Raw genomic sequence first — 19182 nt, 5'->3', positions numbered from 1 at the left:
ATATACCCGAGCTACTCAATAACTTCAGGTCCTTTACTATCTGTCGCACACAAAAGAAAAACTAACAAAAGGAAAATTTATACTACTAGATCCTCCACCTCTTCTCTATAATTCTTAATGCAGCTTTTACTTTCTAAAAACAGACACTGGAAATATTATTTGTTATATGGCATAGCTATCTGGGAGGGGGGTCAGTGGAAAGTCACTGCAAGAAATTCTGGAGATATGAAAAACAAAAAATATCAATAAAATTTATTTAAAATGCTAAAAAACAAAGCTTGATTTATTGGGACCCAATCATATTTCACAGCATAAGAAAATATGCTATGCTAGAGACAAATAATGCTAAATATCATGAACATAGACTAAGAGAATGATTAGCAAACATGTTTATGTTAGAATCTTATTAATACTCATATAAAATCTAGACAATAAAACCTCAGCCTACAATAATAATCATGTTTACCCCATCCATAAGTGACACTATATTATCTGATAGCTGTATACATTCTATAGTATATTTATGCTTACTTTATCAAATATTAACTTATAAGCTCCCAATTAATATTTCCAAAATGAGTTTACCTAAGAATAGTAGTTGATTTATTTATAAAAGAAGTATCTGAATGAAAAACACCTACAGCATTTAACTTTAGTGTCTTTAACTATAGCGTCTATAAACATTAAAAATGTTCAAAAGGCAAGAGTATAAAAAAATACAGTTCATTTAAAATTAGTATTACAAGATGCAGATAAGTAACTTTAGACATTACTGAGGCCCAGAGAGAGTTAACTTGCCTAAAAGAAAAAGATAATGTTGGTATTAAAAAATAACAGAACTAGTATTGTAATTCAGGACTCAAAACTCCAAGTCCAGCACTCTTAACTATATCAACCATCCTGAATATGTTATGGATCTTAGGACTGTAACTGAAAACTACTCTCGCCACCTAAAAAGTTCTTTAGTTAGAATGAGATCATTTGTGATTTAGAACATTCTGAGTTTGAAATGAAAATTATTTTTTCCCCATACATACCATCTTCAGTGCAGCACACACAGTGTAAAGAACCAGTAGCAATTGCAATCACTTTCTTTCCCTGTAGGCCTTGCACTTGTCGAGGCCGTCTAACATGGTCATCTGATCCATGCCCCAGCCTGTGATAATCACCTTTACCCCTGTGCACAAATGAAATATTTATATTCATTTATGTATCTTAAACTATATCCTGTCATTTCTACTCTCAATCTCAGTCAAAAATGATTATATGCAGACTAACATTTTTAACTATTTATAAGATTATTGCCTGATACATGGCTGTTAGATAATCATTAAACTTAGTGGAGTTTTTTATTCTAAAATTATGGAATCCTGTAAAACTGAACCTACCAAGTATAAACGGCTCCAGACTTGGTAAGTGCAACAGAAAACTGTGATCCACACTCTACTTTAACTACTCCAAGACCTGTGAGAGAATCAATCTAAAGAACAATAAAGACAATTAAAAACAAATTAGTTTCTGCTCTATGTGGCTACCACTAAAGCATTACAAAATTAATGGAAGTATTAACATATTCTTATCTAAAACAATTAATATTCTAAGTCAACAACTACAGGCATTATATTTCAACTACAGACTTTGTATTTTATATAGTTCTAAGTCAACAACTACAGGCTTTATATTTCAACTACAGACTTTGTATTTTATATAGTTCAGGGATGACATAATCCCTTCAAAATTTACTCCAATATTACATATCACAACCCTTCCTTTCAAAGGGTTTCTCTATAATCCATGAAGCACTATTATTTTTTACCTACATACATATATAAGGCTAAAGATGTTGATATCTTTGGCCTATAGTTCCTCACCTTAGTTTAGTAAACAGAAGGATAAATGATAGAGAATGTAATATTTGCCAGAAAAAATCCTTTTTTAACGTGTATTAAACTAAAATTATATTCTGGTTCACTTACTAAATTACATTAAGTGAACAATAAAAACACAATTATATTAAACATTATGACATATATAGGTCCCTTCTTGAGCTTCCAAAATAGGCACAGGAAAGAAATGTCTTTAAAATGACCTTCCAAAACAAAAATACTTATAGTTAGCTCTTTTTGTGGTAGCTAAGAACTAGAAATTGAGAGAAGGCCCATCAACTGGGGAATGGTTGAACAAGTTGTGATACATGATTGGGATGGAATATTATTGTGCTACAAGAAATGGCAAACGGTGATTTCAGAAAAACTTGTTAAGACTTACATGAACTGACACAAAGTGAAGTGAGCAGAACTAGGAGAATGTTGCACATAGTACAGCAACACTGTACAATAAAAAACTGGGAATGACTTGGCTTTTCTCAACAATACAGCAGCCCAAGACAATCCCAAAGGACTCAATAAAAAATGTTATCTGCCTCCAGAGAAAGAACTGATGTTGACTGAATACACATAGAAGAATACTAGTTTTCACTCTCTTTCTTTTTCTTTTATCCAAGTCTCCTTGCACAAAATGACTAATAAGGAAATATTTTACATGTATAACCTATATCAGACTGCTTTTCATCTCAGGAAAGGGGCAATGGAGGGAAGGATAGAATTTTTACCTCAAATCTTTAAAAAAAATATTAATTATTTTTACATGTAATTGGGGGAAATTTTTTTTAAAAAATAAGCTTACATCAAGATATATTCCTTAACAATCTCTAATATTAAATAAGGAGTCATTCCTTGGATAAGTATATAATTATGTGGCTTTGAACACCAATTCAGGCTCTGTAAAAACTTGATTCTCATCCACAACACACAAGAAAAAAGAAACAGCTTGTGAGAACAGCACAAGTTTCTGAATATTAAGGTCCTTCCCGAAATTAAACTGACTCTCCTCATTATAATTCATCTTAAATCAGTACCTGAGGGCTACAAGATACTAAACACTTTTCTGGTAATTATTAGGTCAGTGCTTTACATGTTGTAGAAATAAATCTGAAATACCTTCATTGGCACTTTACAACCATCACTGCCTCCTCTGCCAAGTTTTCCATAGTCCCCATCACCCCAGGACCACACGGTATCGTCGTCAGTGAGGCAAAGTGTCTGTGCATCCCCACTGCCACAGGCAATATCAATAACTCGATAGCCTTGGAGAGCTTCCACCTTATGGGAAAAGAAATCATCCTACATTTGAACTTGATATAAATATAGTTAACAAAGCCAGAATGCAAATGGCAGAGCAAATTTCCTAAGTGTATTTGACAATTTTAAGGTGAAACAATGATGCTTATATTCCTAGTAGACCATACAGGAAATAATTTATAGCAATATTTAAGAAATCTTAACTTTAGCAGAAACAATTCTCAGGATAAGAATAAAAACGCTAGAAAATTCTATACTAAAGTTACTCCAATCAAATAGCACCTCTCCAAGCCTCACTCCAAATGAATTATTAATCTACTATTTTACACAATACAAAATGCAATGAGTCTTTTGAAGTTACAGTGATTGAGTTAAATGTCAAGTGGCATGCACAGTACTATCACTGTTTCATTATTAAATAAGTAAACATTATAATTAAAACACTTGCCAATTTCAAGTAAGCAACAAGTATTGGTTAAGCACCTGTTATCTACCAGGCACGATGCAAGGTGCTACGGAGATATGGATAAAGAATGAAACCATTCCTATTCACAAGTAGCTCATATTTCTTGTGGGAAAAACAATGGGGGAAACAACAATTACATACATAAAAAACATACAGCACAAATGCAAAACGTACAAAGATGTTAAGTACAAGGTAGTTTGTGAGGAAGGCCATTAGCCGTTGGGGAATCAGGAAAAGATCCATGGAGATGACTGCGTTTGAGTTGAGTCTCAAAAAGGAAAGAGACTCTGAGGTAGAGGTACACATTCTGGGAGATGGGATTATCATGTGTGAAGAATATAGAGAAAGCCAGCTTGAATGGATCAAACAGTACAGGAAGAAGAGTAATCTTCAATAAGGATGGAAAGACAGGCGGGGGCCAGATTGTACAACACTTTAAAGGCTAGAGTGACCTTATATTTTATCCTAATATGAAGTCCCTAGAATTGCTTCAGTAGGGAAATCACATGGTCTGAACTGGGAAGACTGGAAGGATGGTGGTGCCATATATAAGAAGGAAAGGGGGAAAGATAATGAGTTCATTTTGAAAATTTGAGTGAAATGTCTCTAGGATATCTAACTTAAAATATTCAATAGGCAACTGGTGACACAGGAATAGAAGACAGACAGATAAATCTGAGAGTCACTTGCAGAAAACTAAGAGTTAAACACACAGGAGTTGATAAGAGAAGCTGGCCCAGGGCAAACCCTTGAAGAACACCCACATAGAGAGGTGTTGGTGAGAAAGTGAGAACTAGGAAAGAGAAGAGCCATAAAAACCCAGAGAGGAAAGACTATGTAAGAGGAGAAGGTTGTCAGGAGTGTCAGAAGAAGCAGACAGGTTCAGAAACACGAGGACTGAGGAAAAACCATGAGATCTGGCAATCACTGTTAATTCTGGAGAAAGTAGTTTCAATTGGATGGTGAGGTTGGAAGCCAGATTGTAAAGGGTAGAGCAGTAAGAAAGAAGTGGAAGAAGCAAATGGAGTAAAGTCTGGCTGAGAAAAGGAGGAGAAACACAGGACAAGTGCTTAAGGGTATATAGCAAGTTCTAGTGAAGGTTTAAGGATGAAGGAAACTTGGGAATGGTTCACAACAGTAGTGAAGGAATCAGCAAAAAGAGAGAAGTTGAAAATTTGACAGGCAGAAAAGGGCAGGAGGGAGAGGGAAGCTGATTGAGAATGCAACTACTAAAGTTAAGAGGGCAGGATTCAGGGCATTTGAAGACAAGTTAGACTTGGCAAGGAGAAGGGATACCAAATTTACAGAGATTAAGGAAAAGGAAGAAAGAATGAAAGATGATTTCCAAGGTTTTTAGGATGAAGTGAATGGGAGAAGTGGGACTCAAGTAAAATAATCTCTATTTTCTCAGTAAAGTAAGAGGCCAGGTAAATGGTTGAGAGGAGTAAGGGGCCGCTATGGGAAGCTTGAGGAAGACAGGGAAGGCAGAATTTCTGTGGGGACTGAGAAATTAACTAGGAGAATTAAAATGAATTCCCAGAGGCAATGAGTTGAGGTACAATAACAATAATCCAGAAGGTACCCGGGCAACACAGTTGTGAACCATCCTCCAGTTGCATTCAGCAGCTTATGAGTAAGAGTGGTGGAGGTAAATCAAAGGAATAATCCAGATATGAGGTTGGGCAAGGGATATGAGAGCAGACAGGGTCAAAATGAAATGGTCAATTATTACGTTGAGATTGGAGATGGAAGAAAATGAAGTCAGAGCCAAGGCAACGAGAAAGTAATTAGGGTTGGAAAAACTAAAGAGCTCAGTGAAGAGGAAGAATAAATTTAGGAAGGGTAAGACCCTGAAAGAAGTAGAATTATAGGAGGCTATGGTCAGATAGGAGAACATCACTTTAAATGCTATTGTCAACATACACCCACATGATATATTTTAATCAACAATGAAGTCTCTGTAATAAACTTCTCTTCCTTCCCTTTTTCCTGTCCCCTTGATTCAACCCTACCAAGTCACAGCCTATCTCCTTAAATGAGGGAGAAAACAAATTCCTTAATTTCATATGATTCCTGAGGCATCTTTCTTACCAACTTAGGTTTTAATTGATCTTCACTATCACCATGACCTAGGCGGCCATATCTTCCTTTACCCCATGTATAGAGGTCACCAGCTGCTGTGATACATGCACTGTGGGCTCCACCTGCAGCAATATCAACAACTTCTATTCCTCGCAAAGATTCTATTACACGTGGGCGATCACAGGGACTGAAATAAACAAATAAATAAAATATATACCAAAACAGAATTGAAATATATGTGTGTATATCTCTTAATTAGATAAATGCTAAACATAATGAGTGTTATTTTGTTTACTAGTACAGCTAATAAGATGCATTTGCTCATCCATACACACACACACACACACCACCAACTACGTTTCCAAATTATCTTACTGCCACATGTTAATTAACCACAAAGAATTAACAATATTTTTCAATACTAGCTAAACATTTAAAATTTTATTCCTTTAAGTCATATCACTTTAAATACAGAACACTTAAACTTAAAAGTACAATTGTTATTAGGACCATAAAGTTTTGATATACAAAAATCACATGTCAATTACAATGAATAGATAGCAACCATAATAGCTAACCAATAGCTAACTATTTTGCTAAACCACACAACCTGCATGTCATTTAGGGTTGGGATGGATTAAGACATGAGAATTATGATCAGAGATATTTAAAAAGGATATCATTCCCCCCTAAGCCTCTGTTTGGAAAAAATCTCTCCAAATTGGTGAAGTTGTATTGAGCAAAGTTTTTCTCAGTAAAGCAGTCATTAAAAACTCAGTAAGTAGTTATTAAAAATAAATCAACATCTATGGCACATCCATCATCATGACTCCCCTCCTTAACCTACCCAGTCCCAAACTTCTCAGGGACATTTTAATTTAGACATGCTTTTTAAACATAATTGCATCCATAAATAGGTATGTATTTGAACACTGTAATATTTCAGGCAAGGAATGTTTTCATAATTTTTATATAAAAACAATCTCATTTTAAACATTACAAATGTTGAAACTATTTAAGCATAATTTGTATTCAAACCCATAAAACAATGTCTATTTGTATTACCTTCTGTTTCCATGTCCCAATTTTCCATCTTCGGCCTCACCCCAGGAATAAACTTCTCCTTCTGATGAGAGTGCTAAGCAATGCTTTCCTCCAGAGTTCACAGCTACTTTCTTTATAAACACATGCTGAATAGATTCAAGTAACGTTGGCGTAGAAACTGACTCAGTTCCTCCAATTCCCAGTCTGCCACCTGCTCCGTACCCGGTAGCATACAACTAAACACCCCCCCCCCCCAAAAGAAGTTATAAATCTGATGAACTAAAACACACTTTCACGTTTAAAGCAGTCTTGCAATTGGTTAACAAAAATCTAAACAATGATCCTGAACATTTTCACCAGCGGAAAAAGAAAACTTAAAATTTTTAAATCAAGTATGTCATCTTATAAAGAATATTTTATAAGAATGACCAAATCAAATACTTCGTACAGGCTTATCCACAGCTGGCGGGGGAGGAGGGGAGTGGGGAGCGGGGAACAACTATGTTTAATTCAAGATTTATTAAACACCTATTATGAGGAAAGAACAGGAGTGGGGTGCTAGAGATTCAAAGATGTCCAAAAGTACTTCCTCTTAAGGAGTTTACAATTTAATGGGGTAGGAAAAAAATTATGTCTAAAAAGAGGTAAGAAATAGGTACAAAGGAATGTCAAAATTGCTTTCAGCTATAGAGGCTGGGGAACATGGGAGGAAATCATGCAAAATTTCATGGAGAAAATGGTACTTGTACCGGACTGTGGAAAATTTCAAAATTTGGAGGATTTTAAAAAGCAGAGATGAGCAAAACATATCTTCTAAACATGGGGAAAAAACACTGAATCACATCAAGTAAAAAACTACCTGAAATAATAAATAACTTTGGCAAAGTTGTAGGTTACAAAATAAACCACATAAATCATCTGCATTTCTATATATTACTAACACAGCCCAACAGCAAGAGATAGAAAGAGAAATCCCATTTAAAGCTCCGGTAGACACTGTAAAATATCTGGGAGTCTACCTGCCCAAACAAACTCAAGGACTATGAACACAATTACAAAACACGTTTTGCACAAATAAAGTCAGACCTAAGAGGGTGGAAAAACATCAGTTGCTTGTGGTAGGCCGAGCCAATATAATAAAAATGACAATTCTACCTAAATTAATTTACTTATTCAGTGCCAAACCAAACTACCAGATAATTATTTTCTAGAGCTAGAAAAAATGATATCAAAATTCATCTGGAAGAACAAAAGGTCCAGAATATCAAGGGAACTAATGAAAAGAAATGCTAGGGAAGGTGGCCTAGCTCTACCAGATCTCAAATTGTATTACAAAGCAGCAATCATCAAAACCATTTGGTACTGACTAAGAAATGGAGGGGTAGACCAGTGGAATAGGTTAGGTACTCAAGACACAGTAAGTCAATGAATATAGCAGTCTATTGTTTGATAAACCCAAGGACTCCAGCTTCTAGGATAAGAACTCACTGTTTGACAAAAATTGCTGGGAAAACTGTATAACAAGTGTGGTGGAAACTGGGCATAGACCAATGCCTGACACCGTACACAAGAATGAAGTCCAAATGGGTACATGATCTAGGTATAAAGACTGATACTATAAACAAATTAGGAGAGCAAGGAATAGTATATTTGTCAGATTTATGGAGAATGGAGAAAGAGAACATTACAAAGTGCAAAATGGATAATTTTGATTATGTTAAACTGAAAAGTTTTTGTACAAATAACACCGAATCACACAAGCAAATATGTCTAAGACGCAACTGAAGAATAAAAGTTCAGATTCAGGAATAAAGTTGGATATTTTCCTCATCTTCCTCCAAGATCCACCTTTTCCATGTATCACCTTATTAGACTCACCCCTTTTCTAACACTAGATTTATCCCAGAACTCTGTTCTGGTCAAGCTAAGTGTTATCTTCTTCCTCAAATATTCCTAGAGTTCTTTGTCATAATCTCTCCTGTGCCCCCTAACATGTCCTTGATGTTCATCATATCTGTATTTCAGCAACCCATCCCCAATAAAATCTGCAGTCACTTAGGAGCCAGATCTACTTCACATCTATCTTTGTACACACAGCAATCTAGATTGTACAGTGCCCTCTAAATAGTAGGCATTTAATAAAAATGTCAGTTGAGTTGAAACATAGACTTAGGAGTTATCCACAAAAAGTGATCAGTAACCCACTGGAACAGATGATAAGACCAAAGGACTACAGATAAAGAGAACCAGGGAAAACACAGAGCCTCAAGGACACCCAAACTAAAGTTAGAGGATGAACCAACTATATAGATCAAGAAGGAAAAATCAGACAGCAAGAGTATTAGGAGATCAAAGTGCCATGGAAGACAAGGCAACAGAGTATCTAGTACAGGAGTTTATCACATTTTTTTGAGCCATGGACCCCTTTGCTAGTTTGGTGAAACCTAAAATCCTCTCCTCAAAATAATGTTTTTAAATGTATAAAGTGAAATTCACAGGATTACAAAGGAAACCAATTACACTAAAATAGTTATCAAAATATAAAAAAAATTAATGGACTCTAGATTAAGAACCCCTGATCTGATAGGAAGGGATACGTAAAAGCTGCAGAAAAGGTAGACAGGATGATCTGGCAAATTGGACTGAGCAATCAAGGGTTCATTAGTCTTCTGTTTTCTCTGATAGACTGCCCTCACTACCAATCCCCTCCCATCTCATCTTTAATGTATTCTATTCTTATCAACTTTTTAAACACATGAAGAAAATATGAGAAAACTGTTCTCAAACTTTTGTACATAGGCAACAAAGCACAGGAAGAATGAATCAACAGATCACTGTCAGAGAACAACTCCAAGTCTGAAAGTGTATAATAAGAAGTAGTGAAACTTCAATTTCATTACAATTTTGCAAGAAGTCAGAAGAAAAAGCTTGAAATATCCAATTTTAAAAATCCAGGATAATTCTTCAGTCATGAGGAAAAAAAAAGAAAACAAATTCCAAAAAGCAAAGGAGCTGAAAGCTGCAAGTCAAAGGTGAGTCCAATAACCACTCTGGTGACAGTTTAAACTCCACATGTCCAAAACTGAACTTATTATCCTTCCTGTAAACCCACCACCACCATCAATTTCCTTTTTACTGAGAAAGGTATCACCACCCCACTGGGCCCTAGCCACCCAGGCTCCCAACCTTGGTGTCATCCCAGACTCATCACTCTCACTTACTCATCCCCATATTCAAACTACTGCCAAGGCCTTGCTGATTTCACCTTTTAACATCTTTCAAATACCCCTTCTTCTCTTTACTGATACCATCTTGGTGAGACCTAGTGCATAGCCTATTGGTTAGTCTGCTCTTTTCCTACTGCAATCCAGCCTCCACTCGGCTGTAAAATTAACCCCACTTAATCCCAAATGCCTTGTCTTCTCTCATGAAAAAACAAAACAAAACATAAAAAAGATGTAGGTCTAATCATGTCACTTCTCTACTCAATGAATTCCAGTGGCTCACAATCACCTCCAGGGTTTTTTTATTTGGCACTTTATTTAGCACTCAAACCTCTTCAAAACCAAGACATCACTCCATCCTACCTTTCCAGTATTCTTCCAACTGACAACCCATACCCTGTGTACTATTCTGAGATCCAATGGCACTGATTTCCCTTCCATTTCTCTCTTGAGTAATCCCACCACCTAACTGGGCATTTTCACTGGCTGTCCCTCTTGCCTAGAAATTTATTCCTCCTCTCCACATCCTGGCTTCCTTCAAGACCCAATTAAAAGCTGCTCTCAGTCCCACCTTAATTCTTGAGCTTTCTCTCTATTAATTATTTCCTATGTATTTTAAGGACAGCTTGTTTGTACATAGTTAGAAAGTCATCAGCTTTCAAAAGAATTTCAAAGTTAATTCTGAGGTAACTTGAGATGCAATCTGTATAGCTATGCTACAAGGTTGTAAAACACAAAAGTCATTGACTTCACCAAATTTTTAACTACAAAGAACTACATACATTACTTACAGGAATAAAAAAGTCTTACCTTCCCATCAGCAGTTACTGCAAAGAGAGTCTGTTCTCCTCCAATTAACTGTACAGGTCGCAATGCTGCAAGAGCTTCACAAGGTGTTGGAACTTTGACTTTTGCTCCTTCAATACCCCCAAGCTGGCCTCGGTGATTGTGACCCCAACCATAAATGGTTCCACTGCCTCCAGCAGAAAGAGTCCAGTCATCAGGTCGCCTACAATGGACACAACACTTTATGTAAAAAAAAGTACCACACACATAAAACACACCTCTTACTCACATTAAAGTTATTTAGAAGCAAATGTAAAGATATTAACACACCATTAGTTTGTTTATATTATAATAACCTGTTCATCCACTGGACAAGCTGTTCATCTTGTTCTCTCTTAAAAATGTCATGACTCTCATGGAGAACATCCAGATTTTCACTGTCGGCCATTAACTCCCTGATTTTCTTTGCCACCTGGTCAACATTATTATGATATTAGAAATCAAATATTCTCTTCCAGTTTAACAAGGGCAACAAGAAAATAGGAAAGACAATGAAATTTGTACCTCAGAATAAAAATATGAATATTATGACTTTTTCATCTTGCAAATAAATCAATACAATTCTATCAAGTCTAAAACATTAAAAATGAAACATTTAAAGAAAAAATGCTATCTAAAATTCTTAGTCTTCATTTTCAACAATTTATTTTTATTTATTTATATATTATTTCTTTGGCAGAAGCATATCTAAAATTTTGACACAGTCACTTTTCATGCTATGGCAAAAGGTATGAAATTTCATGGATTCAAAAAGCAATTTTACAAATTATTTCAGGATAATCTGCAATACCTCATCAAGGAAAAGGCGAGGTAATGGTGTTCGTTTGTCCAAGGCTACTGCAACTCTGGAGGCCATACAGTACCTTCTAAACCAAGCCCATTTGTGTGTCTCAGCACAGCAAGGAAGAGTATCCAGTTCTAGGTCACAAGCAAGAGCTACCAGTACCTGCAACCATCAAAAACAAACAAACAAAAAAACCAAAGACTTGGAAAATAATTATAAAAACAGCTTTCTTACCAAAGTTTTATTTTATGAAGTCATTGAGAAGACTAAAGACATTAAACGTGAGCACCTTTAATCATGTTCTTTATTCCTCAGCAAGACTGTTCTACTCTATCTTCCTTCCATCTGGTTTGAAAGGATATATCCCTACTCTGGCTTCCACAACCAAAAAGCCAAGTCACAAATCCATTTGCATTGTCTCAATCTTATTAAAGACCTATGTGTATCTGTCTACCTCCACCACGCTTCCTTGGTTCTTTCTTCCTACTTTCCTAACCTTCCTCCTGATTCTTAATTTAATTCCCAACCACTTAACATGGATATTCCCCAAATACCCATCCTGGGCCCTGATATTTTTCTATTTTCTTTCTGAACTCTTGGCCTTGGCAACCTCATTCACTCTAACAGCTTCAATTTCTACCTTCATTAACCTAAAATATCCAGATCTCAATTTCAGTCCTGAACCTCCTTCTAAAGTTCACTATTTCAAAATAGAAGCCCTATTCCATCAGCATCTTAAACTCAACATATGCCAGAGATTCTCATATTTCCCCCTAAACTTTCTCCTTCTAACTTCATTATTTTGCCTATGGAAAAATAATTCAAGCAAGCACAAAACTTTGATGTTATATGTGATTCTTACCTCTCCCTCTCATCTCATATCTCATCATCTAGCTAGAATTGCCCAATTCAATCAATCAATAAACGTTTATTAAGCAATTCCTATGCACCAGGCACAAGTCTGTCCATGAGTCAACAAGCATTAATTAAGTACTTATAAGCACTACGCTGATGAAGAGGATACAAAGGGAGGAAAAACAGTCTGTGCCTTCAAGCAGCTTACAGTCTAAAGGGGAAGTTAAATAAATTCACATGCAAGATCCAGAGTAGATATACAGTAATTTTAGAGAGGAAGGCTCCAACAGCGTGAGAGGGTGGGAAGGAGGAAGCTCCCTGCACAAGTTGGGATTTGAAGTAAGTCATGAAACGAAGTTAAAAATTCTAAGATATGGAGGTGAAGTAGGTGAACATTCCATGAATGGGTGACAACTAGTGAAAAATCATGGAGACAGGTTTCGAAATATACTTGAGGAACAGTAATTAGGTCAGTTTAGTTGAAATGAAAAGAGCATTGAGGGGAAATACAATGTAAGAAGACCAGAAATGTAGAAAAGGTCAGGATTGTACAGGTTTGAGTATAGGGGCTGGGGAGAAGGTTTAGACATGTTCAGACCTATACTTGAAGAAGATACAATGGACTGGGAAAACTAGGGGTGATGCGGGGCTAAACGAGAGATGTGACTGTTGGAGAGAAAAGAAAAGGACACATGCAAAAAATGTTGTGAAGGTAGAAATTATAAGATTATACAAGTGGAATGGATATGTGAAGTGAAAGAGAGTGAGAAGTACAGAATGACAATGAGATTTCAGGCCGGGGTATCTGGGATGATAATGGTACCTTAAACAGTCAGAAAAATCTGGAAAAGGTGAGGATTTGAGTGAAAAGAGAATTAGTTGTTTTGGTCATGAGTTTGACCAAGTGTTTTGAGATGCTTACAGCATACCTAATTCACAATGTTCCCTAGGTAGTTGGTAACACAACTGTAATCCCAGAGAAACTAAGGTTGGATATTTAAATTTAGGAATTGTCTTCACAGATGATCCTCCCATGGTGCTGATGAAATCACCAAGCAAGATAGTACAGAGCAGAAAGGGAAGAAAGCCCAAGACAGAGCTTTGGAGGCCTCACATGGTTAGTGGGCTAGATATGCACAAAGACCTAGTAATGGATATTGAGTAGTAGTCAGACAGATAAAAAAAGAACAAGGAGAGAGCAGCATCACAAAAAAAACTTAAAGGAGAAAAAGAAAGAGGATCCAGGAGAAGATAATGGTGTCAAATGATGCAGAGATGTCAAGAAGAACGAGGACTGAGAAAAGGACATGAGATGTGACAATCAAGAAATCACTGTTAACTTTGGAGTGAGCAGTTTCATTGGATGATAAGGTTGCAGCACGTTTAGAAAAGAATGAAAAGAAAAGCCAAGAATAGATGACTTTTCCAAAGAGTTTAGCTGAGAACAGGAGGAAAGATATAATACAATAAATGATGGAAGTGTTAGGGTCAAGTGAACAATGTTTTTATAAAATATGGGAGGCATGCTTATAGGCAGCAGGGAAAGAGTCAGTAGACAGGGACAGAATAAAGATTAGAGAAAAAGATCAATACGCTCCAGAAGACAAGAATGGGCGGGACCAAGGGTTACATGCAGAGGATTGGCCTTGGCAGGTAGAAGGGTCACCTTTTCATTTGAGAACGGAGAAGATAGTGAAGGAAGATGTATAAGGAACATGAAGTAAGAGGAGGCAACCTTCAGCAAACCACTTCAGTATTTTTGATGAAGTAGGAATAATGCAGGTTTAGAGTCTGGCCAGAGGGAACAGAGATAGAAAGAGATAGAGAGTAGAGGAAAATGTACAATTGAAATGGTTCACCAAAGGCTTGAGACTAAAAAGGGAGGAAAATGTGGCCAGTGCAGCGGTAAGAGCTTGGGAAAAAGCTAAAGAGAAGAGGGGATAAAGGTCACGGTGAGGACAAAGAACAGAATTTGGCATCCCAGGGAAGACAGAATGAGACAAAGCTATTTCAGAATTCATGAACATGGAGTAGAATACTGGCAGGGATAATGTCAAGATTAAGTGTATGAAAACTTTGTGTGTGGTTAAAGAAGAACAGTGCAGGACCAACCATGTGGTCAAGGTACTCCGTACCTGTCCTCTCCAGTCCAGTTGTCACTGCTCTGTTACGGGGCCTCACTACCACCCATCCTATAGTGATTTTCCTGATTCCACACTCCTCTCATCTCTCTGTCCTACTATCCCTGAAAGACAGTGCTTCTTGTGCAAAGATCTAATTACACCATTTCTCTTCTCAAAAACTGTCAAAGCTCTACCTTTTTTTTAATCAGGAAAAGATGTGACATTTGTCTAAGCTGACAGAAACTCTAAGACACCACATATTATTTTCAAAACAATTTGTGTCTTGGAACAAAAGTAAAAAAATCATAGTGTCAGTTAAGTGATGCAATACTCTATAGAATGCTGGGCTTGAAGTTAAGAAGTCCTAAAGTAAGAAAGCCTCAAGTTCAAATCCAGCCATAGACACTTAGTAGCTGTGTGATCCTAGACAAGTAACTTACCTTCTATTTGCCTCAGTTTCCTCAACTGCAAAATGGGAATAATAACTATACCTCTTTGCAGGGTTGTTGTGAGGATCAAATGAGATATTTACAAAGCACTTAGCACAGTGCCTAGAATGTAGCAGGCACTATTTAAATGCTTATTCCTGTTTGTCTCCCCAATTACTTTTTCCTCCCATCTGTTTGACTATTCCTTCCCTGTCTTCTTTGTTGGGTTGTCACCCATGTCATTTGACCCAGACTATCCTCTCTTCTCCCTCTACACTATTTCACGGGGTGATTTTATCAGCTCCCACGGATTCCTCTCTGACTCTTGGCTTCCCTGGCTTCCATCAAGTCTCAGCTAAAGTCTTACCTCCTGTAACAATCCTTTGCCAGATGTCCTTAATCTCAGTGCCTTGCTTCTGTGTCATTTTATCCAATTTATCTTGTCTATACACAATTGTTTGCATATTATCTCTCCCATTAGATTCTGATTTCCTTGTGGGAAGGGATTGTTTTTGTGCTTTTATTTTTATCTTAGCACAAAGCAGGACTTAATAAATATTAGCTGACTGATTCAGCCTAGTATTCAAGGCCCTCTAAAACCCTGGTATCACATTACCTTCATTCTTTTTTTTTTTAATTACAGACTAGTGATTTGTAAAAGGAAATCTTGGTGGGGAAGCTTCTTCCACCATTATAATTGCATTTATTTGTAGTTTATAGCTTTAGAAAGAGGCCTAGAAAAAGTGAGCACTTAAGTGACTTACTCAGATCACACTGGCCAAGATTCTGAGCCATTCTGTCTCTCACACTGTCTTTCCCAAAAGTTATTTCACATTATTTCTTCTACATATTCTATGCCCCAGCCAACAAGGATTATTCTCTGCTTCACTCAGCTCCCAAAAAAATTGCCTATACATACCATCTTCATTCTGCCTTTGCTCTTTTTTTATCTAGGTCTACAATGTCCTCTTTTATTTACTGGTTGAATCAGTTTTTTAATAAATGTTTTATTTTTTTCCCCCAATTTTTAAAGAAATTGGGGGTTCCAAATTCTATCCCTCCTTCTCTCCCCTCCCTGAGGTGGTAAGCAATCTGATACAGGTTATACACATGCATTCACGTAAAACATTTCTCAATTAGTCTATATTTTTCTGTATTTTCCACATTTCTATATTTTCTATATTCTACATTTTTGCAAAAGAAAACAAAAAAAAAAGAGAAAGAAAATAGTATGCTTCAGTCTATATTCAGACAATATCAGTTCTTTCATGTTTCATCCTAAGTTTTTTTGGGATTGTTTTGAATCATTGTATTGCTGAGAACAGCTAAGTCTGTCACAGTTCTTCATTGTACAATACTGCTGTATTTACAGCTTTCTGTGTGCAATGTTCTTCTGGTTCTGCTCATTTCACTTTGTATCACTATCTTTCCAAGTTTTTCTGAAACCATCCTGCTTGTCACTTCTTATAGTACAATAATATTCCATCACAATCATAGACCACAGCTTGTTCAGTCATTCCCCTATTGATGGACATCCCCTCGATTTCCAATTCTTAAACACCACAAAAAGAGCTGCTATAAATATTTTTGCACAAATAGGTCCTTTTCCATTTTTAAAAAACCTCTTTGGGATTCAGACCTTTCAGGGGTATTGCTGGATCAAAGGGAATGCACAGTTTTAAAGCCATTTGGGTATAGTTCTGCTGGTTGAATTCTAGCACTTATTTTAAAGCCCAATGTATTTGTAAAAATGTCAGTCAAAACAATTATCCATAATTAAGGCTATAGGAACTTAAAGTAGTTCACTATTACATCCACTATCGTCTTTTTTTTTTTTTTTTGGAGGGGCAAAAAGAATGGGAGGCAGGAGAGGGGAAATAATTTTCACCTCCAATATAAATATCTAATTTCATCATCATGGAAAAAATAATGTAAAATGCTGCATAGAAAAATTCACTTGGCTAATCTTTTTATGTCTACCCCACTCAACTTTTTCTATGTCATTTATTTAAAAAATACTACCTTGAAGAAAGGGCTGTGGAGCAGTTGTTTGCCTCCTCTAACAATTGGATCTTCATATTCAAATTGCCTTTGCAAAGCTTCCGGGAGCCCTTTTACCAAAGCTGCTAGAGCACTACCTGTAAAACTCTGATGTGGAAAAAAGAAAAGATAAATTAATCATTAGACATACTGGAACTCAAACTGTTGGAATAGTTGATGCCTAAATATCAATATATTAAGATGTAATATTAATAACATAGTGCCTGACCCCCAGTAAGCACTTAAAATGCTTTTTCATTCATTTATTCATCCAATATTCTAATTGTTAAATGCGGCTTACATTATCAAATGGTTGTGAAAGGGAGAGATAAAGAGATAAAAACAACAAAAGGACAATGAAACAAAGTCAGATAAGGAAATAGAAACTGCGCGGAAAATCTTAGATAAAAGGGTTTACAACTTTCTAATTGGAGTCTTTTTACAGAGAAAAAAAAGATTAGGAGTTAGGAGTATCTTCTCAGGCCCTTCTGTTTTTTTTAAGTGATAAGGATGGGGTTTATTGTAAACAGCAATTGATTTTAGCTAATATGGACCAAACCAAAAAGTAGTGGACAGCTAAAATATTTAGTGAAAAAAACTACAACGTGTAATAAATGAATGTGTGTAAAATATGGCTCTGCTTGGACAACTATAATCTATTCTGTATCAAGACACTGTGAAACTGGAAAGGTCCATGAACAATGAAGTAAATTATCAATAACTTCTACATGAAGATTTATAACTATATTTCATAATAAATGAAAATTTAGCTGCTGTTAATTGTGGGAAGGTTAGGACACAGAACAGTGATCTTTTAGTATAAGAAGTAGTGTGATATGGTAGAGAGGGAGTGGGCCTCAGAGCCAGGAAGACCAAGATTCAAGTCCTATCTCGGACATGCGTCCAAATTGTGTGGCCCTAAGGAAGTCACTTCATTTCTTAGTGTCCCAAACAACTGTTAAAACCAAAAATTTCAAAGCATACACAAATTGTTTCATCCTCAAGAAAGCCTCTCTCACTTACCCCTCTTATCTAATCATCTACAATTTTCTCCATAAAATCTCTCACATACATCCACTTCTCTCTATTCATACAGCCACCACCCTAATCAGACCTTTACCATCTCTCATCCAGACTATTTCAATAGTGTCCTAGTCAGACTCCCTGACTCAAATCTCTATGCTATAACTCATCCCCTTTATAGCTGTCAAAGTACTTTCCCTTAGGTGCAGGTCTGATCACGTGAACATCCTACTTAGTAAATTCCAATGACTACTTAATACCGTTAGGGTCAAATATGAACTCCTTGGTCATTAAAAGCTTTCACATTTTCCCCTTCCCAGTCTTCTGACATATAACTCTCCTTCCCCATATTCAATGATCTAGCTACATAGGCCTATTTGTAGGTCACAGACAGTGAGCCATGCTTTTGCTGCACTCCAGGAAATCAATGCCTTGACAAATTCCTAGTTTGTTTTAAAACTCAGTTCAAGCTCCACTTTCAGCAAGTTCTTTTTTGTTATCTCCATCATCTAGTACTTTCCCTTCTAAGGCTCTTTCTTCCATCCATCTTGTATTTATCTTCTATTTTCTGATTTATGTACATGTTATCTGCTCTGCTATAGTACCAGCTCCTTGATGGCAAAGACTGCTTTTACTTCTTTCTGGTTTCCCTGGCACACAACACAGTGCTTGGCACATAGTGAGAACTTAATACTCACTGACTGAATGACTATCCTAAATTGGTAGAGGAAGTCCCTCACTGGGAATCCTATGCAAACAAAATCATGGGTCTGGTTGAAAAAAAAAATCTTGTGACAGAGGAGGAAAATAGACACAGAAATCTTTGACACAACTTGGTCTGAAGGTGGCTTACAGAGTAGTATAAAGATATATGCAAGCTTCAAATCCTTGCTATTCTCATTCTAGAATTTCTCATTTTTTTCCTAACTTAAAATACTTAATGATTAATCCAGACAAAGTTAGTATTTTTAAGAAATCTTCCTACCATAGCTCGTGTTTCTCCATCACTATCTCCAAGTATCCTATTTATATTGATTGATTGTCCAAATTCAGTTGTAAGCAGTTTCCTCAATCTCTGAAGGGCCCACATTCTGTGACCAGCAGCTGAAATCAACAAACAAGAATCA

General features: G+C 36.4%; 1 protein-coding gene across 5 annotated transcripts in view; it reads right to left on the bottom strand.

The window, feature by feature from the left end:
• The window catches only part of HERC2 (HECT and RLD domain containing E3 ubiquitin protein ligase 2), a 229202-nt gene that overhangs the window by 26932 nt on the left and 183088 nt on the right, over positions 1–19182 (bottom strand). For all 5 annotated transcript variants that reach the window (XM_072614576.1, XM_072614573.1, XM_072614575.1 and 2 more), the window contains 10 exons: positions 19041–19159; positions 17015–17140; positions 11593–11748; positions 11099–11214; positions 10767–10965; positions 6754–6968; positions 5698–5875; positions 3000–3161; positions 1389–1480; positions 1038–1177 (listed from right to left, as the gene is read on the bottom strand). In XM_072614576.1, the coding sequence (XP_072470677.1) occupies positions 1038–1177; positions 1389–1480; positions 3000–3161; positions 5698–5875; positions 6754–6968; positions 10767–10965; positions 11099–11214; positions 11593–11748; positions 17015–17140; positions 19041–19159 (1503 nt within the window). The remainder of the gene's footprint in view (positions 1–1037; positions 1178–1388; positions 1481–2999; positions 3162–5697; positions 5876–6753; positions 6969–10766; positions 10966–11098; positions 11215–11592; positions 11749–17014; positions 17141–19040; positions 19160–19182) is intronic.

Source organism: Notamacropus eugenii, chromosome 5 (genome assembly GCF_028372415.1).
Source record: "Notamacropus eugenii isolate mMacEug1 chromosome 5, mMacEug1.pri_v2, whole genome shotgun sequence".
Lineage (NCBI taxonomy): Eukaryota > Metazoa > Chordata > Mammalia > Diprotodontia > Macropodidae > Notamacropus > Notamacropus eugenii.
Note: the sequence above shows the minus strand (reverse complement) of the source record. Positions and strands in the feature narration are given on the sequence as shown.